The 24,809-nt window shown below is 30.9% G+C and overlaps 3 protein-coding genes and 1 long non-coding RNA gene across 15 annotated transcripts in view; 2 read left to right on the top strand and 2 right to left on the bottom strand.

Annotated features, from left to right (window-relative positions):
* Positions 1-207: 207 nt before the first annotated feature.
* Positions 208-4,782, bottom strand: Sas-6 (Spindle assembly abnormal 6). 2 transcript variants are annotated; one of them, XM_076619645.1, is made up of 4 exons: positions 4,422-4,528; positions 3,786-4,290; positions 2,961-3,709; positions 208-2,730 (listed from the first exon to the last, which is right to left on the bottom strand). In XM_076619645.1, the coding sequence occupies exons 1-4, from the start codon at positions 4,429-4,431 to the stop codon at positions 2,180-2,182; spliced, it is 1,815 nt and encodes a 604-aa protein (XP_076475760.1). In that variant the 5' UTR covers positions 4,432-4,528; the 3' UTR covers positions 208-2,179. The 2 variants fall into 2 exon arrangements, with proteins under 2 accessions (XP_076475760.1, XP_033198582.1); XM_033342691.2 differs by having other exon boundaries at positions 210-2,730; positions 3,786-4,312; positions 4,422-4,782.
* A 1,164-nt stretch (positions 4,783-5,946) lies between these two features.
* Positions 5,947-24,809, top strand: part of Ipk1 (Inositol phosphate kinase 1) — a 78,534-nt gene continuing 59,671 nt past the window's right edge. The window contains exon 1 of the mRNA XM_033342707.2: positions 5,947-6,231. Coding sequence (XP_033198598.1) covers positions 6,202-6,231 — 30 coding nt within the window. The 5' untranslated portion in view covers positions 5,947-6,201. The remainder of the gene's footprint in view (positions 6,232-24,809) is intronic.
* On the bottom strand, positions 6,911-12,288 carry LOC117161287 (uncharacterized). Of its 7 annotated transcripts, none has more exons than XR_013058588.1 (4): positions 11,429-12,171; positions 10,306-11,354; positions 7,857-8,612; positions 7,167-7,773 (listed from the first exon to the last, which is right to left on the bottom strand). It is a non-coding gene; the product is annotated as an uncharacterized LOC117161287 (long non-coding RNA). The 7 variants fall into 7 exon arrangements; XR_013058586.1 differs by having other exon boundaries at positions 7,194-7,773; positions 10,306-12,022; positions 12,157-12,288; XR_013058587.1 differs by having other exon boundaries at positions 7,194-7,773; positions 10,306-12,022; positions 12,135-12,273.
* On the top strand, positions 12,492-21,385 carry LOC117161285 (piggyBac transposable element-derived protein 4). Of its 5 annotated transcripts, none has more exons than XM_076619089.1 (5): positions 15,313-16,252; positions 18,562-18,729; positions 19,389-19,704; positions 20,332-20,555; positions 20,633-21,385. In XM_076619089.1, exons 3-5 carry the CDS (start codon positions 19,638-19,640, stop codon positions 21,176-21,178), a joined length of 837 nt encoding a protein of 278 aa, XP_076475204.1. In that variant the 5' UTR covers positions 15,313-16,252; positions 18,562-18,729; positions 19,389-19,637; the 3' UTR covers positions 21,179-21,385. The 5 variants fall into 5 exon arrangements, with proteins under 5 accessions (XP_076475205.1, XP_076475204.1, XP_076475206.1 ...); XM_076619091.1 differs by lacking the exon at positions 15,313-16,252 and having other exon boundaries at positions 17,889-18,729; positions 20,633-20,992; positions 21,089-21,385; XM_076619092.1 differs by lacking the exon at positions 15,313-16,252 and having other exon boundaries at positions 17,890-18,729; positions 20,633-20,860; positions 20,982-21,385.

Genomic DNA, 24,809 nt, shown 5'->3' with positions numbered 1-24,809 from the left:
TGCTTTATATAATTTCATTTGTAATAACTAATAAAGAAAACTCTGTACATTTAATATTTAAAATTCTCATTTCCATACCTGCAATATGTTAAAAGTGTGTTGCAAGTTCTATTAATTTTTTGAGATACATTTTAGAATGTATGTAAGAAATATGTACATGTATTTATGTAATATATATTTTATTAAAATTTTATGTACAAAAGGTAATAAAATATATCAATCATTTATTAAGTTATTTTATATTTATTGTATTTAATACTGTTATTATATGTATCCATCCATATGATGTAACGAATCTCTTTCAGTATGGCTTATACCCAGCAAATACATATTTTACATGTGTACTGATAAAACTTAGTCGTCGTAATGTTTTTAAACATTAATAAGAATTTGATACATAAAAACATGCAATTATATTTTTTGTATATATATATATATACATATAACCAGCATATGAAATTTAGTGAAATTTCATTATTGTATTATTGAAAAAATTGAAATATATGTATCAAATACCTTGTAGACTAGAAATATTTCATGTCTGAAAGAAAATATATAAGCAAAATTTGTATAAATAACCATATAAAAAATTGTAGAAAAACAAATATTAAGAGATTCTTGAATAATAAAATGTTACAATTACTTTAATTTGTTATTCTTACATATTCTTGATATATTTACAGTTTCTGTTATACAGGGAGTTTTAAAATGTTTGGAACAAACTTTAGAAGCACGTAATAATCATCAAAATAAGCAAAAATGTCTTAATGAGCATGGGTCGAAAAACCAATAATTTTGGAATTACGAGATGTTTAGCGTACAAAAAATAGTGCATAGTAAACCAGTTGCTTCGTAAATGAGATAATACAACGAATCGAAAACTGCTGCCAAGAGATATATAAGAGAAATGCCGGGGATCTTTCAACATGTGCGCGCTTCTATGAGGAAATATGTCGAAGTGTGTATTAAAACTAACGGAGAACATATTGAACATATGTATGCCATAAAGGTAATAATGTCTTACTGATAAAAACATCTTGTAATTCCGAAACTAATGGTTTTTTGACTCCTGTTTATTAAGACCTTCCTGTTTGTTCTCATGAGTAACTACATGCTCCTAAAGTTTGTTGCCAATATTTTAGGACGCCCAGTATTTATAAAAATTGTACAATTTGTTGAAGCTTCTAGTTCATTTTATTTATATCAACATCTTATTTTCGTTATCTATTTTAAAAATACTGAAAAAATATTATGTTACATCTGATAAATACGATTATTTCTGAAAATACCTGATACAAAATACGTACAAATCGCTTTTATTATTACAAAGTTATAAAAAATATACATTTATTTTAAGACAATATTACATGAATTTTACTAAATGTAAATTTATAACAAATCCTGCTAATCTAATTTTATCATAAGACATTCCAATTATTCAATACATTTATTCAGTTTACTAGAGATTAACATAGCTTAAAAAATTTGTAACAACTACGATATATACACACTTTAATCTGTACGATAAAAGCTTTCCCAGGTACCTATTTAAAGAATAAGATTATGATTTTATGGACTATAATAACAAGCAGTATTTAATTTTGAGACAAAATGTTAATTGAATCCTTATATAGCATTTTGTTGATTTAAAATTTGAAATCCACGATAAAGTAGCTATATAAAAACAGTGATGAATTGACACAGTGTTATTAAAAAATATTATGTGCATGTGATGATTAGTAATTAATATTCTATATTATTTGTTATCATATCTGAGATGATTATGCTTCCCAACATTTACTTTTTTTTTTTTAGCGAATATAGAAGCAAAGTACGTACTTGCAAAAATATAGATTCTTATGATTTTTATTACATTATTATCTTTTAGCAATAAACACCGAATTAAATCGCGTAGATAGGAAAAATAATAAGAAATGAGTATGTCTATCATTTCCTCATAATACATGCATATAAATTTATAAAAACAATATCTTTAGATATAAAATTCAAAATGTTTTAACATCATTTGCTTTGCATAACTATTTTGTACTGTTTTCCAACATTAAACTTGAAATAATAACCATTTATACTATACATAATATTATATTCTGATATGTTTTTATATGGCATCACAACTTTGATGTATAATTACTACTGATAGTCTTTGTTGTATATTTAATCAATGTAATGTTTTAGGAAAATATGCAGATGGTAAAATTGGCTTATCAGATAAACCTGCCCTTCTTAATCCACTCTGTAGTGTGACACTTGTACTTTTTATCTTTGTACCATTTGGTGGTACAGATGAATTATTATTTTCTACAGCGACTGGTACCAAAGACGAACCTGCGATATTTCCAGATAACTTGTTCAAAGAATTGATACGTTCCATAGGTGTACTAGTACTCGAAATTTGACCACTTTTATTAAACGTTGATATGCCCATTGTATTATCAGTAATACCAACACCCATTGATCGTGCTGTCATACGTGTGGTTTGATTAATATTTGGATTTTGTACAATGGGATTTCTCAGTGGTAATCCAGATAATGCATTCGATTGTACTATATTGGGTGCAGATGTACGTGTTTCATATTTATTACTAACTAATTTATTCGTTCGAGGTAATGTTAAATGAGTCGAAGATGGTACTGTAATTGGTGCTGTTACAGTAGCATTTTGTAGTGGAGATTGGCTATCTGCTAATCGTCGATTTAACCAACTTATTACTGCAAGAATATAAAATAATAATATTAAATATATAATGCAATCTCTTTTAAGATACTAAAATAGAATACTAAATGTTATTTTTCTGAATAATATTAGATATAAAAATATTAAATATTACAGAAACAAAAATAATATAACTAATAATATTTAATAATTTAAAATTATTACTCTGTGTATACATCATTAATCAAAAATTTTATAATAAAATGTATTAAAAATACTCAATTACCATTATCATTATTCTTTATTATCTTTTCTTTCTCCTCTAACTGATTCTGTTGAGTTTTGAGCTGTTCTTTCAAATTTTCAATCTCTGTTTTTGCATCTTTTGTTTCTTTCACTAAATTTTCCATTTTGTTTTCTAATTGACCAACTTCTTTTTGTTTAGTATCTAATAACCTTTCTTGTTCAAGTGCTATACTGGTTCTTAATTTTAATTTAGATTTTGTGGAAGCAAGTTCGTTTTGTAATTTTGTTAATATTTCATTAGCCTTAACCAAGTCATCACTTAAATTTCGTAAAGAATTTTGTTTGCGTTGTAACTGACCTTCTTTTTCAGTTAGAAGATCTTCAAGGTGCTGTTTCTGTTCTTTGGCAGTTTTTAACATTTCGGTATGTTTGGTAATAAGTATACCTTTATCTTTTAATTCTTGTTCAAGTACAGCAACTTTTGTTCTCAAACTATTTACTGTTTTATCTCTGTCATGATAATCTGTATCTAATTTAGAATTTTGTTTTTTCAGTAGATTCAAATCTCTCTGAGTAATATTAAGGTCTTTTTCAAGATTTTGCAGCTGTTTAAGTTGTTCCACATTAGTTGCTTCAAGAAGAGATAACTTATCTTTGTACGTTGAATTTTGTGTACGTAATTCTGCCAGTTCAGTATGAAGCTGTTTTATTATTTCTGTATGCCTACGTTCTATTTCTATTTTTTGTTTTTCACCTTGACACTGCCACTCTAACTGTGCTTTGGCAAACCTATCGAAGTTTAGAAATCCTTAATAAATATTTCATATATATGACCACACATAATTATATGAATGTTGCTACATACTTATCTTTTTCAAGGCCTATTTGTTCCGATGAAAGTATTTGCATTTGACTTTTTTCTGTTACATACTTTTGTTCCAATTGGTCCAATTCCCTAGTTTTTGTTTCTACTTTATTTAATAAGTCATTCAATCTTGTTTCAAGTGCAAGTGCATCTCTATTTTGTTGTAAAATATTTTCTTTCAACTGTTTAATTTTCATGGCCATGTGCGTTTTCAAATCTGAATCACTTGCAGGTGATATATTTAGGCTCAAATGACATAAATGTTTAAAATTATTTGTTTCAACCAATTTTAACATCCATTCTCCACCTTCTTCTGCTAATAACAACAAAAACTTTGGTGGTGATTTTGATAGATTTGTAGCAGGTATTTGACATTGCTCTAATAAATATATTAGTTGAGTCGCAAAATTATCAAAATCTACTAATAATCCTTGTTGAGATTTCAAAATTTTGAAATCGTCTTCTGTGATGAATAAGGAATAAAGGAAACAAGGATCATCGTCATCTGCTAACAAAACACATAAACTCTGTAATATAAATACACAATATATTATTAAATAATAAAAATATATCTCCAACTATCCTTTAGTATATCAACAAATTATAGGCTAATGCAAACATTAAAATGTATGCTACCTTGCGACATACAGGACTAATACCCGCATGGCATTCCACATTAACCCTCAGTTCACGTTGACGTTCTTCTTTATTTTGTGGCTTCATATAAACTCTTTGCACTTTAGTATATAATATTTCTACATTGTTCAATTGTAAACCAGAATCACCAGTCACTGCACCACCTATCGAATTATTTAAATAATTCATCATTTGGTTATAGGTTTAATAAACATCTGTTAATCCTAGATCACCCTGTATTTCAAATAATAAGGACGTTTTAATTTTCATTTCATTTGTTAATTTTTCATAAATTATAAAAAGTTTACATGAAAGCTTTCAAATTCTATAATCTACATATCAAGCCGAGGTACGCGTATTTCAGGTGCTGCCATCTTTTAAAGTTACGCGTTACTATGAATGCCCCTCCTATTCACTCCAAATTTTCCAATTAATTTTTTTGACTTATTACATCTAACAATAAATATAATAATTGATTTACTTACATAAATTAATTTCGTTTTAGTGCTTCTTAAAAATACTGTATGTTGTTACTGTTCATAATTAGCGAAGTAAAATTTATTTAAATGTTATCTTTGCATATACTAATAACTGCTAATAAAAATGTCATTGCATATGCTATGCTATTTTTGTAAATACTAATAACTACTAATAAAAATGTCAATTACATATACTTGTGTAGTAAATATGTATATACATACTTACACATGTATGTACTTATGTAAGTAAGTATAAACAATAATATTTAAAAACAGCATTTTTTTAAAATTTGCATTGACATTTATTTACGTATAGAAATATATGAATTAACATATTTTATATATGTACATATGCATATGTGCATATATCAAGATATGTATATTTTTATATATTAAAATCCATTTTTACTTTCATTAAACAAATATATAGAATATATATGCTTTTTCGTTTGTCCAACTTTTATATTGTATTAATATTGTTTTTTTAGTTTGACATAAACAATTTTATTCTATATGTATTAATATTAATATGATTATTAATATATTATAGATTAATACAGCTAGCTATACAATATATACTATAAATAGTACTATATACATATGTGCATATAAGTAGTGAAACTAATTTTCTTTTCGCAAGTATGTTATAAATAATATACATACAATACAGTTAAAGCAATAGACGTTTGAATCCGATCTAAATAGTGGAGCAATGGCGGCTGCATATAATCGAAGTATATGTGTTCATTATTGTTTTATGTAATTTATACGATAATAATTTTTTATTTGACTTTTATATTTAATTCTTCTAAGAAAAGTGTTATATTTGTCTTTAGGTTGATATGTATCTAAACTTGTCAAGAAAAAAGCATATGCTTGACTTCTTAAATATATTTTCAACACTTCTAACGGAATTTACTTTACTTTCCCGCGTAATAAGAAACTTCCAAAACTGATTGGTTGATTCTTTTGAAAGTAACCAATAGTATCAAGGATTAAGGATGTGACGTATCGTTTAAAATACTGTACATATATGTCGAGTTGTAACCGCGGTCGCCATGCCATGCGGTTGTTTCGTGATTGACAATTTCGTTCCTGAATATGTCGTTGAGAAAGTGTTTGTGAAATTATTATCTTTGTTTCAAAAAGAAAAATTTACGGGGTGATAGTGTCGAAAAAGTGAGTGCATAATTACTATGAAGCGACAAGTGACTTTCTTTTGAGAGTTAAAATCTCGAGTCTTCACCCTGTCGGTTATATTGTTAGAGGTTGGATACAGCAGTTACAATTTGAATTTTACTATGTATTCAAGATATAAACAGAAAAAGGAGGTAAGCTTTCATTTTGTATTAAGTACAACTTGTATATTATTCGAGTAATTTTTATTATAACAAACATTAAGTATAAAATTTGTACTTCATGAAAACCTTCGTATCAAGAACACGTCGACCGGTTTGCTCGCAGCGCTCATTTTGTTCATTTTTGATCTGTAACTGATTATCTTGTGCTGCCCTCTAACAGATGTACATGTTTTAATTTCGTATGCAAGTTTTTTAATATTTATTCGTAGATTGTGAATACTTATGCAAATTTATATTTTTATGTACACAATTAAACAAGTATTTACATATTTAAGTTTCCGATAAATACGTAAAATACAAACACATGAGCAAAGTAGTCATAGAACATATGAGTAGTTAGATACTTTATGGTTTAATCACAGAAATTGGTAAAATTGAAAAATATGAACATGTTATATATGTATATACATATAAAACATATGTACATATACATATTATACAAATAACGGTTTGATTTAAAACGGTTTAGAAAAAACATTCAATTTTCTCTTTATACAATTTCATTTAATTCAATATAATTCAAATAGCATCTTTTTAAAAGTTTCCATTTGAATTTAATCTTTTGCATGCGAAACAGTTTGGTATATTTTCCTCGGATTTCCATGTAAACTGGAGGTTATTTTCATTTTATTCTTTGTTTTATGAACAAATTATACAAAATCTACTCCATTTGAGATAAAGTGACAAATTAAATTGCGGAGTATTCTCCTCAATTTTACCTTATCTATGTTCATGATATATCTATGTCCTTACATACGTATGCACACGTTAGACTTACTCTTTCTATGTTAAGATTATTATTTGGTTGTGGAAAAATCAAGTCTCTAATGTGCGCGTACATTATATATATATTTATAATTATAATATTACATACATGCATAGTTACATATATTATAATATTACATACGTGCATACAAAACAATATAATCTAACGTTACAATCAAAATTTTAATGTTTATATGATATAGACCGTGAAACATCGACGATGATCTTCACAAAAGTTTAGTGAAGAGTAAAAATATCTAAATAGATTCTACATACATATTGCTGACAATGGGTTTTTATCTATAGGAATCCGGAATATTATTTGTTTCTCCTTTGTATCGTTCGTTTTCGATACAATATAGTCTTAATATCTTCTACCTCGCAGAAAGTTGATCATATACATTTGATATATTTGTGATTTCCTAATTTCCTTGAAAATGTAATTGTCAAAACAGATCCTAGAACGATTTTACATTTGTCGCGTGGTTGTCATATTTCTATCACATATTCCGATCTGTGTACATCGTCACAATTTGAAGAAGATTCATCCTTCGAATGGTGCAATACAAACAAGTGAATGATTCTCTTATTGAAATATAAATCTGCTAAAACGTACAGTGTCACTAATGCGGAATCGTAACCATACCATGTTGCAGCATTTATTTACACCAGTCCTTAAACCTGTTGATAGTCGTTATTCGCGTTGTAGTTTGTATTCTTAAGTCACATGTATGCAATTGAGAACACCTAAGAAAAAAATCTTCTTAAGTTAAGTATATTTTTATTGTGTAATTCTTTAAATGAAATAAATTGTAATTAATTTTTCCTACCAAAGCTATTCAATTTTTAATGTTACAAGTTTGTTACAAGTTTAATTATTGATTAATAGTTGGTCTGGTCGCGGACAATCCAAATTGAATATACATACATAGTATGTATTTAATATATATAATAACAACAAACATATAATAATACATATTAATTTTGATCGCCTCATGAGAGGACTAAAGCGAGTGGTTCACGTAAAATAAAGAGATATGCTCATATCGTTGACGTTGCCTTAAGATTTATCAATAGTGCAGCGTAAAGCCAAGGATTCATGAGGAGAACTTATTTTATTGGTTTGTAGTCTATACTGAATCAAGACGTGGCAACAGAGCATCCTTATATATATACCATGAGCATGTATCTTTCGTGCGAGAGGCCACGGCATTGTAAAATTCCCGATTGGCTTCGAGGTCATCACGCTATCGACCTCCATTTCATATTGACTTTTTTTTCAACATGGATTTGTCGAAACTGACCACTGTGGTATTGCTCCATCGATATTCTTGTCTCGATACGCTAACGACATTAACAGGGAATAAGCACTCACGTACAAGCTCTTCTTTTTATAGTGTACAATTGTTGCTTTAATTTTCCTTTACTTGAAAATCATCACGAAGAGATTTTATAAAACCGCGATTTACGTGATTTTTTCGAGGTCGTTAAGTTGGATATCGTCAGAACATACTTCCTTTTTTAAGCAAAAGCGTATATTTAATCTGTTACTTTAAAAGGCACGCGTTTCACTTCTGAGGCAGTATCTGAAACATCGAGGAATAATCGTAATACATGTAATAATTTAATCTTGCATCTGTACACTTTCAAATTTAGCTTTGCAATTATTTCTTCTATGCGAAGAGTAGCGTGCAGAAAGCATATAAAATAATAATATTTTTAGTAATATTATTTTATTTCGAACTTTAAAAGATAAGTAAACTAGTTTTGATCCTTATATATTAATGAAATATAATTTATCTTGTATTTAACCGTCTCATACTTTTAACTTTGTGTAACTTGGTTGCATAAGTTTTTTGAAAGAACAGTGCTCATTTATTTCAAAGTTCTTATGCAAAGAATTTATTCTTACAAACGTTTTCATATATATGATATACTTTTTCGTTGATTGAATTATTTAAGAAATAAGTTTAAAAAAGCATTCTGTAAACTGTTAGTAAGATCTTAATAAATTATGTATGTTAGTTAAAAAATGTTAATTCATCAAATCCTTCTTTTTTATGAATTTTTGCAGAAATTGTATTATATACATATAAGTTGATATTGATTTTTTCGTTCGTTAGAATTTGTTTTCATTAAATAAATCTTTATTCTCACTAAATTTAGCTTGTATCAGATGATGAGTAGCAAGAAGTCTAAATAGTAGTTTTACGCAGTTGAAATTCTAATCACTTCCTGCGAAACTTTGTTCCGTACGCACTATCCTCAATAGCAATGGGTATTGGATAATAAGGAATAGAACAGTGTTACAGATAATTAACAGAACTGATTAGACATACAGAAGCATAGTTTTATGCATATATTGCTAAAAATTTCTAATCGATGAAAAACCCAAATTTTTAAGAAAATCAAAATTACTTGCTCAAAAAAACTTGATCAAAGGAAAAGATGTTTATATAAATTCTTTTGATAAATTTATGGACGTCTGTTAAACATTTTTTTTAACTTAATTGAAAGATTTCGCAAAAGTTACGCATTTATAATAAATAAAATAAAATGAAATTAATAATGATCTTTTGCGAGTTAAAAGTTATTTTAATTTAGGATCTGATATTTCAAGTACTATGTACATATTATTGATCTGTGAAAATATAAAATTTATCTATAATAATCAGCAATGCAATATTTATAGATGTTCTATTGTTGAAATATCGAACATTACGGATTCTTGTAATGTGTATTATATAAAACAATATTTCTTGAGAATGTCAGAACTGTAATATTTTATCTATTTTTGATTTGATGATTATTTAATCGTTTCAAGTAGTACATGTATGTATAGTATATTCTTAAAATTAGCAATGTATATAAATAGTTCGCTATAATCAAACGATCAGTAAGTGCATTGAAAAGATAGATAATTTAAATTCTTGTTATTGTTAGTGCAGAAATACTGGAAAATGACATTCCAGTCGATCTATCGCAATTTCTCTGACGTTTATAAAACGTGTCGATTATCGATATTGTAGTAGTAACAGTGAAAGTAAATGCTAAAATCATTTTCTGGTTATTCCAGAATTTCACTTATTACACATGTCGATTTTTGAATACAAATTAGTGCAATAATCTGTAGCATTTCTGTATCGTATATAGTACATATATATATATGTACCGTCCTTATTTGATTGAAAGGCTTATTAAAACAGGAGGTTCATCTTGAATAAAAGAAAATGTTTGGTATTTACTAATATATATATTTATATATAATCCTATATTTACCTCGCTGTGTCTGAAAAGGACATGGACTAATCGACAAAAATATTTTTTAACGTTGATTAACGTTAGTGATGGTGATGGTAGTACAGATGACGTACAGATAGTTTACTACATCGATCGATACTACTGGCAGTTTATATTGAGGATAGTATTGTTAAATAAGATTAATAAATTGACGCACAATTATGGAGATGGTTGTTTTTGAGCTTGGTTGATGCAGAAGGCAACACGGCAAACGAATACATGTCTTCGTCTTCCTTTTCGTGGAAGAAGAAAATGCCGTAGGTCTGTGATTTCCGCTTGGCAACAGCGCACCCGGTTGTCCGTGCTGCCTCGCTGGGTCGAGCCAGTGGCGTAATCAAGAGAGGGGAAACACAGTCGTTCGATTCCCTTCTCAAGCCTTCACAAAAAATACCCGCTGCAGCAGGGTAAACGAGAACTTCTTTTCATTAATACACTTTTATTTTTCTGAATAATATGTTCAGTACAACATAAAGACTGCAAAAGCTATTCAAGCTGATATTATTAACTATTAATCGACTGTAATCGTCATTTAGTTTTATTCTAATACAGTTTATGAATACATAGCGATAAAATATTTTTGAGATTATTAAAAATTAATGTTATAAATTTTAGATTTGCCAAAATGCATAATTTTTGTTACTTTAACACATACAGCGAAAAATATTTGTGCATACATTGATATCCTAATTACAGATAGTCTCCTATACACGACAATATTAATATACATAATTATATACGTCATACATACATACATAATTACAATATTTTACTATAATACATATATACTTAATTAAAATATTTTCGTTCGTTTTCATACATTTTTTTAAATTTCCTTTTTGTCTTGCTTTATCATGCTCATATTATATTCAATCGTTTTTACATTCATACGTAAATTTACATTTAAATTAAATAATAAATTAAAAACAATTTTTACAATTGTATTAAATTTTCGAATTTCTTTTTTCTAAACTTTGACGCTATACCCATGTTTTCTTCTTGGATACATTGTTTCGTAATTTTACCAAGAACTGCAAATTGACCAGTTTCCATTATATATATCTGTTGCTTTATACCTTATACATATTTGCTTCATGATAGTTACGCTACTGAGCCGAGTATCCTCCTCTTCACCTTGTCCCCTCCTTTGCACACTGTATCAGCGGCTTTCACGCGTCTCTCTTACTTACACACTGGCTTCTGTCTCTCTCTTTTCCCAACTCTCTTCTCTTATCTCTCCCTTTCTCTCCTCTCTATGTTCACTTTTTTTTACTGCCCGTTTCCCTCCATGCCTGGTCGGTGGCCATTTTTCTCTGCTTGATAGAAATTCGGCAACGTTGTGTATACGATATACGCTTGCACGCACAAAGAGTATAGGAAAACATTGATGTACATATATATATACTTGGGTTTTGTTTACAATTAGTAGTACCTACATATCTAAGGATTGAATTGAAATATTTTAACTTGAAATCGCTGTGAGTTGATAACAACCGTTGACTGTTATCAGAATTTCTCTACTTTATGAAGCGAAAACATGACAATCTATTACTTGCGTAGTGACCTATTGTTTGCGTATTCAGACATAATGTTGCTTTCTTCTTTCTATTGTGCATCCTATACATTCTGAGCGATATTGCTATTGCTTACTATTGTTTTACTATGAAGAACGTTGAATTTTGAAACAATGATGAAGCTGCTGAAGAATTTATTTACGTTAATAAGTAGATGACTAATGAAATAGACATTGAATAAAATATAAGTGTAAAACAAATGACAAGAAAATTTTCATTTGTTATACAAGTGTGTACCGAGTTTCCGACTGGTTTGTACCTGGACGATGTTTTTAAAAAAAAAATTCACTGTGTTATTACGTTGCGTAACGGGCCTTAACCCTCAAGCCTGAAGCGGTAGAGGCAGCGCAGGTCTGGCTCGCCGCCTCGCTGTTCGCCTCTCTGGTTTTCCCTTCACTCTGCGGTGCGGTGCCCCACTCATATTCCGAGACCCTCCGATTCTCAACTCTGCTGCTTGCCTCTCTTCGCTTCAACGGAGCGTCCAACGTGCGTCTCGACATGACGCGACGTTCCCTTCTGTCTATCTACTCTGTAGTTTCCCCTCCAGCTGTGAACCCTGGTCTTTCTATATAATTTTCCCATGCCTTCCCATGCTGCGCCCCTCCACATATGTATACATTCATATACACACGTAAGTAAGAATGTGTTGCACGCTGCATATAAAACACTCGCATATGTGTTTAACAAATTGCTTTTTTTGACCGTTTTAAATTTTTCTACAATTTCTGCGGTATTGTATTTTTACATTATATACCGTAGTATATATGCATATCGCAATCGCAATGTTATCTAAACTTCACTTTACAAACTGAGGCATACATATGAATAAAATAATAGTTTATCCCTGTGGTTCTTTATTGTGTCTTTCTCGAAGTAACTAGTTTCGAGTGCTTGTTCTGTGATCAGATTAGAATACGGTGGTAAAATTCGTGGTCGATCTGATTGAAACGAGCTTTTGGATAGATAGTAAGTAGGTGCATACGAAGAACCGGTTTGTTTGTAGCATGTATATGATAAATCTATAAATCTCTTTCGGTTCGGTGTTTCCTCGTTATTATTGACTAAGACCTAAGACAACAAAGTAGGTTTTCAATTTCCAGAAATGACGCTACCATGTCGGTTACGGCGCAGCACGCGGTAAAGTGTCGTAGTATCACATAATACAATTTTATCATTAACTGTAGGTGTTTTTAGCACAGAATAACGAGTGGTTTTAGGTAATATGAGAATTATCGATAATATACATAATTCGTTTATATTATATTATCGACATTTGTAACGTATTTTCTAGCATTCTTGGATTAGATTTTTTTTCGTAATATCACATCCATTTATAATTTAAGATATTCCAGATATACTGTGTATTGAACGTAGGCTGGCAGATAAAACCTTAGCCTTGGACATAAATGGACTTGTATTTCTCATTTTTATTTTGATAGCGTATATACACACTTTTATCACCTTCAATTGTGTGTTTATCATCCGATTAATTGCTTCTCTGTCTCTGTAACTGTTTATGCTCGTTTTCGTTGCGCCCATATAAGATTTTAATTACACGCATTATACTTGTTTTTCAGTTGATATGCCTTCTTTTATCGAAGTCATCCTATTTTTCAACTACGTAATTAGTAACATATGTAGTTCGTTCAAATACTACCTTGATGGCGATATTTACGAAAATTAGTTTTTACATTTAGTTGCATAATCAGTTTTTACAAACTATATACTTATTACAATTATTATAATTATGATTATTAGTTATAAGCATTTTTGTTTGGTAAAATTGGTTCTAAGTTATTATTTATTAAACATAGTCCCTGCCTTTCGGTTTTGGACGACTTCCGGTTTACATACTTTCTTACTGGTTCTAAGTTCTATAAATAAAAGTTCTAAGTTAAAATAAATAAAAAATAGGAAGAACATGAAATTAAACTCAACTTGAACTCAAAGTGCGTATACGAGCAAGAGTACATAATATGTGTTTTCAAAGGAAGGGCGATAAAAGAAGCTCTCCCGACCTCGCAATTCGACCTCGTTTCACTACGCCGTTTCTCATCCTGTGGTGCGGTGTGCGGCCTCGTTCTCTCTCGTGTTTTTCTTGTTGTTGTTCTTGATGTTTCTTGCTCAAACAAAAGAAACGAAAATTCTGCTAAACGACTTTTTCAATTTTCAAGGCATCATGGATTTTAAATTCTAAGTTTTAAGCTCTTAAAGCGATGGAAATGGAAACCATACAACAATCGAAACCTAACTTACTTTTAAGACACCTATTGTATTAGTGGTTTGTCTATACACTATGCTATTATAGCGTATACTACTTAGACAGTTTTAATTTTAATACCAGACAAACGATAGTGTAAATCAGTATGTTTAACGTTTAGACATACACATTAGTATAAAATCTTAAAGCATTTAAAACCATGAAGTCAATGATATTGAGAAAAAAAAATGGCAAGATGATATAACAACGGTAGGCTCCACCGGTCCTATAACGAAAATGGTTATAGCATGATTATGGCAAAAGCATAACTTGGCTGCTACTATTTTTCACCATTGTTATGTTATATCTCACGAAATAATCACAGCTGTATATTTTCTGTTTACGTTGCTAGATTTTATCGCTTGTACTATCTAAAGTCTAAACAAGTGTTACGTTAAAATTCTTTTTTGCATGATTTTAATCTAATAAAGGGAGATTTATGTATGTTTAGCGAATAATGATTTATGAAACTTGAAATATTATGATATATATGACACAGAATTGTAATATTTAGTTTTAATTAACGGGTAATCAACACACATGGAAAACTAAGAAATGTTTATATATACAGGGTGGTTGGTAACTGGTGGTACAAGCGGAAAGGGGGTGATTCTACGCGAAAAAAGAAATCGAAAATATAGAATAAACATTTTTTTTTAATTTTTTTTTTTTAATTTTACCATCGAGACGACGATCTACAGTGAGATCCGTTATAACGTACTGCACGCGTACCGAGCGAAAATTCAAAGTCGATTTTCTTGAAAACAAAACCTCAAACGAAGAATTTTTATTCTATATTTTCGACTTCTTTTTTCGCGTTGAATCACCCCCTTTCCGCTTGTACCACCAGTTGCCAACCACCCTGTATATTATTTTCCCGTTGCGAAGAGCCATATAATTAGATACATGACAATGTCGTGTATGCTGTTTGTATGCGCAGAGTAATATATGTTCTACACGTACCGTGTACTTAAACATTTCATACTATTTTACAAAAGAAAGCACTAATTAATAAGAATCATATACATTAGAAATTATTTGTAGTGAACATTTACTTTATTATTTGAACTATATCCTTTATTGTTTCAAATACTAGTTTCTTTGAATACTAACTGAACGCATTTTATTTGAATGCTATTGTTAGTAGTTAGTTACTTCGAAACAATATTGCATATTTCTTTATAATATAAGCGATAATAACCAAGTCTTACTCTACATAATGAAATCTTATAATCTTCGTTTAATTTTGAGTTAATAATTCGCGTTTTGAAAAGATGAAGTTCTATGTTTGGTTGGTAGAGCAACGGAGAAAAACTGATCTGAATGAGAATGACAGTATGAATTCAGTGAATTTTCACGATCGCTGGTATATATAAGTAGTGTACTGGTTCCTGGTGCGTCATGGAACGATGGTCACGAAGTTGGCCAGAGTCAGAATATAGGAAGGAAGGTAGGTGGTAGTCGATGCGCATGTGCGCACTTATGTTCAGACTGTGTGTGCATCCGTGCGTGCGTCATATAGGCTTGTTGTTCGCCGTCACCGTGCCGTGCGCTATGTCTCTTTCTATTCTCTGGGGAGATAGAGCCCTAGCGACCAGCTGTCTCTGCAACTCTGCACTCTACAGTCTACTTTTATTTGTTCCCTGCTGCTTGTCCCTTCACCGCGTCTCTCTTTTTATCGTATCTCTTTTTACCACGAGTCGAGTCGAGCCGCGATCATTCACGCGTACAGAGACTCTCGTCCCACGTAATTCTACCACTTATTCAAAAGGTGCGCTCTTAGAAAACGTCCTATCTAGTATAGTATACCTATACTATTATAAATATGAAGAGATTTGCGCTTCTGTTCCGGTCGCTCATCAGCCTAGTATAACCACCATCCTTTGATGTTTAATTATATCTTGTTTACTTGTGCAGGATCACATCAATACCGAGCGCGATTCATAATTGGAGAAGTTGTCAAATCTCTTTAAAATACCGTAGCATTAAAATTCTAGCGTCATTGCTATCAAGAACTTCTTCCTGTTTAGTTTCCAAGAGAAAAAACAAAATCCAGAAAAATTCAAGTAGAAACGGAACTCATCGCGTCTAATAGGTTAGTGTTTGCTAACTAAATATACTCACAATCAATTTAAGAATAAATTTTTCCAGTTTATATAGACACTACCAGCTGAATGAATATTATTTTATTAATATTATTAATTTTTATAATTTAATATTATTTATATTAAATTATATTATTTATTATTAATATTAATAATATTTAACGTGTGTCTTATTATAAATTCGTGTAAATAGTGCGTATTATTATAAATTGTTCATCAATTGTTTTCTAAAATAAACATTTATTATTTACTACGGTACGTAGCATAATGTGAATCGAGGTTGTGCTTCTTGTTCAAGTTGTGCACTAGGGATGTAATATGTATATAATAAGTAGGTTAATAACAAACTCATGAACTGACATAGAATCGATGTGACAGCGTCCTATTTTTTGACTCTCAGAACATAGTGATAAGCTTTACCAAACACCTGGAGCGTGTAATGCAATAAGCGATCTCTCGTAACGATATCAGCTGCCGCTCTTAATTTGAATGTAACTGAACGCACACTATATACTATATATACTCATAAAAATTCATTTTTGACAATAGTAATATAACATCTGCTTGGAATGACGAAACGAGGAACATGTATCTACATATTGAGTATTATATGTAATATAATCTTGTTATATTTGAGTTCGATACATTAAGAATTTGTTTATAGGTATATTGATTATCAATTTTCTGCTACCTAATTTGTTTTATTTCCCTTTATTTTATGAAAAAGTTAATAAAAATAATAAAAGAAATTTTTCTCTGGCAAATATCAATATTGTAGTTATACAGAGTATTTAAGTATCTACATAATATGTATGTGTATATATATATAAAACTTTTTAATACAACTTATTGCAACATATATATATATATATATATATATATATATATATATATAATATAGAATCCTTTAGCAATATACATAAATACTACGTAATAATTTGCCAGAATTTATTGGAAACCGGAATAGGAAATATAGAACGTATCTTCTCGAGTTTACGAAACAGAAGAATGCAGCTGATTGAATATAGGTACGTACGATGCCGCGCACTCTCATTTTGTTCTGTAAATGGCTAATGCCATGCGTAATTTCTTCATAAACCGGTTGCAATGAGATAAAACAGGAGTAGAATAAGCTCTACATTATACCGGTGACTTGTAGAAGTTGCTCGTCATTATTAAAGATGCTTCGTCCGCGCTGCTTAATATCATTCTCAGTCTTTATAACCGTCTATGTATTTATATATGTATGTACAATGTACATACGTGTATCGTCAAGTAACTTGAAAGTTACTTATGCACGTACATGTATATATACCATCATAAGTCACTTTGATTAATTTCTAGCGAATTTCACAAGTGAGTTTTATTAAAGTGTATAAATTAATGGAAAATTGATGAATGATATGATTTTTTCGATGTCAATGAGATTTACTTATATAGACGTATCTAGTTTACGAAATTATTATGAATTTTCTATTAAAAAATTTGTTTTTCAAAAATATTCTTACATAATTAATTTATGTAAAGAGTATAGGCGTTACATTTCTTAAAAAATAAAACATTAAATATAAAAATGATATGATTTTTTCAGTAAGAGATTCCCATGAATTTCATTTTACAAGTATTTTTATATTAGAAATATATATAATGATGCTACTAATATATAGTACTTACCATTTAAAAAAAATATGCTTACCATAATATTTAGTCTTTCGAAACAAAATAATGTTTTCCTCTGATATTGTTTTCTTATCACCAAAAAAAGATAAAATTTAAAAGATGATTAAGCTAGGTTATTCATATAACGGTAGATCACCTGTGGTGGTTGGTTTTATTTGCGTTACTACTACTATGAGAGCTAGAAATAAAAATGTAACTACTCAAACAATCACGTAAAGTTTACTATGGGGTATACGCATAAAAACGGTGTTGTAAAAGATTAGGAGAATGTTATTACGTTTAAGTTATGTGGCGGCACTTGACAGCAAATACCACCACTCGACACTAACTAGTGTCGAACGACAGCAGCGCGGTGGTTAGCGCCTTAGGTTACGAACGGTACGGGACCCGGGTTCGAATCCCGGCGACCGGAGCCCGATTTTTCTTCTACGCATCAAAAGTGGAAGAAAAACAGCAGCGACATTTACGCCCGCAGCAGAACCTTATCTCAGCCGGCCTTCACACACACCAACCAGCCCTTAGGCCCCATCACCGACCTATTATACATCTCAGTTACATTACTATTGCATACCTACAATCAGTAAAATCTTTTCGATTAGTTTTTTTTTTAAATGACCAGGATGAAAAGGTGGAAAGTTGAATGGAAACTGATGTGTGCAAGCGTGTATTGAGCAGGCAGAGCTCAAATGTTGTCCGAAATATGGCTGTCCGTCCCGTTGTTCGAAGCTATATTGTAGGAGTATCTACAATCTGAAAACTCCTGACAGATGTTACAGCATGTTACATGGTACGCAAATTGCACAACGATGCAATAATATCTTGATTTTTTATTTACAAACATTTACGAAAGGACAAAGGTTCGTGCACGAAAATTTCATTGTTTCCAAAAGCTTTTTCTTTTGTAATTTACATAGATATTATATTCTATTCTTATACTCGATTTCATGTGTTAGTGGAAAGGAGGTCAAGGTTAAAAAAGAGAGTACAATTTTGTTATCTAATTTTATAAACAAGCAATTCTATTTAAATAATGGACAAAGTAATAGAACATATTTAATCTCCTTTTTTTGTATATTCTCTTATTTATTTGTGATGTCGTTTTTTCACATACCTTTTCTAAGGTAATTTAAATTTCAAGGGAAATTTCACATTATTAATTTCAAGTGAAGTTAGTAAGTTTAGAAGCTAAGTAAGCATATAAGAACAAGCAAAGTTCATTATTTCTCTATTCGATAATTAACATTTATATTTACAATCGCACACTATATCATAGTTATGATGGCATTTCAATGTTATTTTAAAAATATTATTCTTACCAATAGACATTAATGATGTTTCAGAAATCTTTCCTATGTAGTTCAATTATAAATATTTGTATGGATATTCGCTCTTGATAAACGAACGTACAGCAGATGTTTTTCAGTATTATGTATCTTACATTTACAGAGCTGGATAAGCGCAGAAGGATCGGTAAGGAAGGGTGAAAGTAGAAATGAGGAGGGGCAGGTTTGTAGGAGTAGGAGGGGCGCTCCAGTTACTTGGTTCTACCTTCTACCCACGCTCCTGACCCACAAGAAATCGAGTGGAGGCACCACTTCCTGTCATATTCATGTCATTTAGCAGCCTCTGTCGATTGCTTGATAGTGCTTATTTCCTATTTCTCTTTTTTTATCACACGTCAGCTATAATTCTTCGATGAAGTTAACTGCGAAGCTTATAACCATCAATAGGAAACAAGATAAATATTCTGCACTAATGCAAAGTAAGGGAAACAAATATATATACGACTTTTTAATTTACATTATAAATTTTATAAGATACTTGCTATCATATTTTCAGATTATTATTACATACATTTATATTATATCATACATTTATTACATTATATCATACATTTTTATAATTTCCCAAATTTTTTACTTTGAGTAAATATAAGGATAGAAAATATAAGGATAGGACAATGCTTTATTGAAGACAAATGGACTGCAAAAATACAAAGAAATTAGTCTTGCTTTTTATTTTAACTTCTGTAAATGTGTTTTGTCCAAGTTGAACAAAATTTTATGTAAACGATGAAAGTTGTATATTCTAGTAAAATTCAGAGCTATAATTCGTTAAAAGGTAATTAATGGAATGGAAACTATACTAACTTTAACTATACTAATTCAACTATGTTAAAAGGTAATAAAAAAATATAAGAATAATTTATCAACGAACCCTATTTACAACTTTCCATTTGCACGCAACAGAATGTCCCGTAATCGTTTTGAATTGCTATTAGCAAACTTGCATTTTGCAAATAACGAAACCGTAGTACAGAAAAGCAGAGGGAAAGTTTTACCACTTATAAACATATTGATAGACAATTATAAAAAAAATTTTTCACCAGACGAAGATATTGTAATCGACGAGACAATGGTTTCTTGGAGGGGACGACTAACTTTTCGGCAATACATACTGACGAAATCACATAAGTATGGTATAAAACTATTCAAACTGTGTTCCACCGAAGGTTACACATGGTTTGCAAAAGTATATTCCGGACGAGATATCACTGGAAGTAAGCAAGTTGGCACAGCTGAAAACGTCTGCATTGAATTTGTAGATAAATTGGTAAATGAAGGACGAACTTAGTTCGTCGACAACTTTTATACAAGCTATCAGTTAGCAGTCAAATTTTTAAATTTTAGGACGCATGTCGTTGGAACTGTACGGTACAACGAAAGAACAATTTCATAATGTCGTACCACTTGAAGAGAGGTGAAATGATAACACGAGAAGATAAGAACGGTATTGTGATGCTCAAACGGAGAGATGTTCGAGATGTTAGAATATTATCAACAAAACATGCACCCATTATGATTTCAAGCTCGAATTCTACATATCGCAGACGTCCTCCGAAACAGAAACCTTTGGCGGTAATTGTATACAATAATGGAAAAACTAGTATCGACAGAAGTAACCAGATGATCTCATATGTCACTACGATACGGAAAAGCATCAAGTGGTATCGGAAATTAGCACTACATTTACTCTTAGGAACAACTATGGTAAATGCTCATATTGTGTACCAAACAACCACAAACAGAAAAATACGGGAAAATTTCGGGAAATTCTCGTTTCCGAATGGTCCGATGTGTCCTCAGAAAATACTGTGCTCGACAACCATCGGAAGAAAACGAAGAAGGTGTCCCACCATTTGGAGATTCGTAAGAATCAGCAAGGCAAGCTTGTAAGAAGGATGTGCGCCCTATGTTACGAGAAGATGAGGCAAACTTTCACATGCCAAGAAGTGAGAAAAAATGTAAAAAAAAACTACAACATATTGTTCGAAGTGTCCGAAATCATCCCAAATGCGTTTGGAATATTTTAACAAATACCATGCGACATAACATAATGTAATATTTTATCCAGAATATAAATTAATAAAAAGTATGATATAATGTGTTTTTAATTCTTTTATTTTGTATATCCTATATATAATATCCTATATTTAATTAACTCGAACAAGAAGAGCGTCACCTATATTTGGGCAACGGGCCCCCACGGAAGCATACCCGTCTCCCAGATACGGGTGACGTGGCGACCAACGTGTTACGATTATTGCGGATCTGAGTAAATATGTTTAAACAGTTGGTAGCCATCTTGATCGAAGGATGGATTATAGTATATGGTAGGATCACGGGACGTAATAAAACGCTTGTTTAAGAATCCTAATTTATTCTGATTATGTAATTTTCTTTTATTCTGTATGCAGGATTAAAAAGATTAATTTCATTTTATTATTACTAAATTGCAGATTTCCATGCATTTAATGGGAAATTTAAAGATGTTCGAATGTATGTACAAAAATACATATAATATGTAAGAGTACATAAAATATCTGACATGTACCACTTATAATAATATTCAGTACATGAAACGAATCCATATTTAAGTTGTATTTCTGTAATCTTATTTACAAAAATCTGAAGTTCTAAATATCCGCAGCTGATTCATTTAGTTTGCTAAGAAAAGAGAAAAGAAAATGAATCAGGATCTCGTATCATTTATCTATGAAATATCGAAGTACCCAGATGTGTGTATCATTGTATATAACGGTACAGAAATCACACGTCGTTTCAGAGAACCTGTAATTTTGCAAGATTCTGCCGTAGGAGATTCACAAAAATTACGTATCCAGTTTACTTGTATTTTCTAGATGCTATAGGTTTTTCGGTGATTAGTATTTAGGAAACGATGGTATTTTTCGTGGAGCACAGGGCACAGCCGGTGCTGGTAGAGAAAGTTCGAACGAGTGCTCATGCGGGCGTGTCCTGTGTGCCTGTGTGTTCGACTCCAACCCGACAGATGTTTTTTGGAGGGTGGAGGCACCGTGCTTGGCCACCGCTGCCGTTCCGCTCGGCGCTACTGCCATCATCGCTACTATGGTCTTTTTCGAAAGGTTTCCCTTGTTGCCAGATCTCAGGTCCTTTCCTTTGTTCGTGGCACGATCAAAGACACTGCTCTCTCACAGATCCCTCGGAAATAAAACTTGTTAAACCGTTTTTGTTTTCTTCTTCTTTCCAATTCCAACCATAATCGTTACTGTGATTTTCGATTATTTCTCTCTTTCTGTGCCTCAAGACAATGCATCGTGGAGAAATTATTTTTCTGTTTTACTGTGCTTTAAAAATTACCTGATACCGATATCTGAACTAATACCTTTATCTTTTTTATATGAAACCAGTGTTCAGTTAAGATTTGTTTATTCAACTAATCGTAAGAATTTAAAGTAGTGTGTAAATAATGTTAAAAATAGAGTAGAAAATGACACTATTTGCAAAATGAAAACTTGGAAACTCACAATTTACTATATTCTGTATTTTCTATATTCTCCATGTTTAACATACGTGTGTTGGTTTCAAAGAAGCCAATGTATTATGTGTCAGTTTTCAAGATAAGTTTTTGTCATAACTTTCATAAGTCATACCTTATTTATGCAGATAAAATTTCAGAGACTCGTATCTAATGTCACTCGCAAGTCAATATGCTCACTTTCTTGTTTCATATGTGTGTATAAAGGAGCGAACGGAACAACTATCAATCACGATTTTATACATATATCACGGCTATTATAAGGAAAATGGTGAAATGTTTGCAAAAAAGATATTTAACTTTACGTAGATACAAGAGAACGACTTAAAATTGCACGCTACAGTGCTACACTGTTGACTGATTTTATCAAAAGGAAACATTTCGAGGGAATAACAAGGATGAAAAAATGTCGTTTGGAAATTATAGCAGATACAAGATTATTTGAATTCAAATGACCCAATAATAGTCTGCTAAAAGATGGATACAATGCTATTATACTCGTATGTACATATTTACATCTGTTATAAGTCAGCATATATGTATGTATGCATATATGTATATATATGTATGTATAAATAAATGTATGTATGTATGTACAAGGTGTTTGGTAACTGGTGGTACAAGCGGAAAGGGGGTGATTCTACGCGAAAAAAGAAGTCGAAAATATAAAATAAAAATTTATATATATATGCATTTGAAAAAGTGAGAAGAAAGTTTGCTTTGCCTCCAAATGTATGTGGAAAATGGAAATGTCAAATATTCCAAATATAACCTCTTCCCCATTAATCAATACATACATACTTATGTATATGCAGGATATTTTATTTTGAGATCGAGAAGAGATGTTAGAGGATAGAAACTCGTGTCAAGTTATCTTTCGGAATTAATTCAATTCTTGGTAGGTTATGCAGGTGATTAGCAGTTGAATCATTGGATGAATAAGCTGTGTATGTATGTATTATATATAGTGGAGTGAGGGAGAAGAGAAAGGAAAGAAGGGAGGAACACAGGTAATTGGGAATGCAAACGTTGCGAGGAACCGATACGATGACGCAACGACATAAATCAGGAAATTGATATTTTTCCGTCTGTCGTAGTTGGTCCTTTTCCTTTAGCATTTCTGCTGTTTCCACTTGGACAGACTCGAAAAAACACTACGATTCGACAGGTGTGTTCTGACTTCCGATAGCATCGACGGAAGTAAGATTTTTCTTCTGCTTATCGCTTCAAAATCACTTCATTATTATTACAAGTACTTTGATTATCAGAGCGTTTTGATTACATTCAATACTTCTTTAGCTATTTCTTCTAATGTTATAGATTATAGAGATAATTTGACCTATCTTTCGTTATAATTTCGCTAAATTATGCTAAAAGTTAATATTTGCTTGCGTTTGCAAGTAATCTCTTTTTCAATAATATCCGTTTGCTTGAAAGAAACTTGCACGATTTTAACATTGGGAAAGAGGGTAGTAAATAGTTGTATGAAAAAATGAGTGATATTTATTAGTCATAATTTAAACTTAGAACCGTGTGTACATTTCGTATATATCCTTGCATTAATTTCAAATGTTACCAATGTAATTATGATAAATCAATGAAAGCTTTCTGTGTTAGGTGTTGCATTATCTTAATGAGTCAATGTAGTATATCGTATAACGTAATTCTTCTATTTCAACTGAGCATCGTTAAATTATATTTCGTTGCAACACAACGTCGTAATTGATCGGAATAGAGAATCTGAAACTCATATAGTAACTCTATGCGACATAGCGTGAAGCGAAAGATTTTATCGCGTGATTTCCTGTAAACATTTTCACGACAATTAGACCAGTCGGGTGAGCTCGACCATCGCGTCGAACGAGCGATGGTGATGGCGATGGCGATCCATACATACCGTTACCGTTAGTTAAATAATCCCCGTCGACCCTTTTATTGTTATTCTTTGTATATGTTGTTTCCAACTCTAACAATCGACCACATCGGCAACATTCAATGTCGCCTTTTCCT

The sequence above is a fragment of the Bombus vancouverensis genome, chromosome 6 (genome assembly GCF_051014615.1).
Source record: "Bombus vancouverensis nearcticus chromosome 6, iyBomVanc1_principal, whole genome shotgun sequence".
Classification (NCBI taxonomy): Eukaryota; Metazoa; Arthropoda; class Insecta; order Hymenoptera; family Apidae; genus Bombus; species Bombus vancouverensis.
This window is presented reverse-complemented; position numbering and strand designations above follow the sequence as displayed.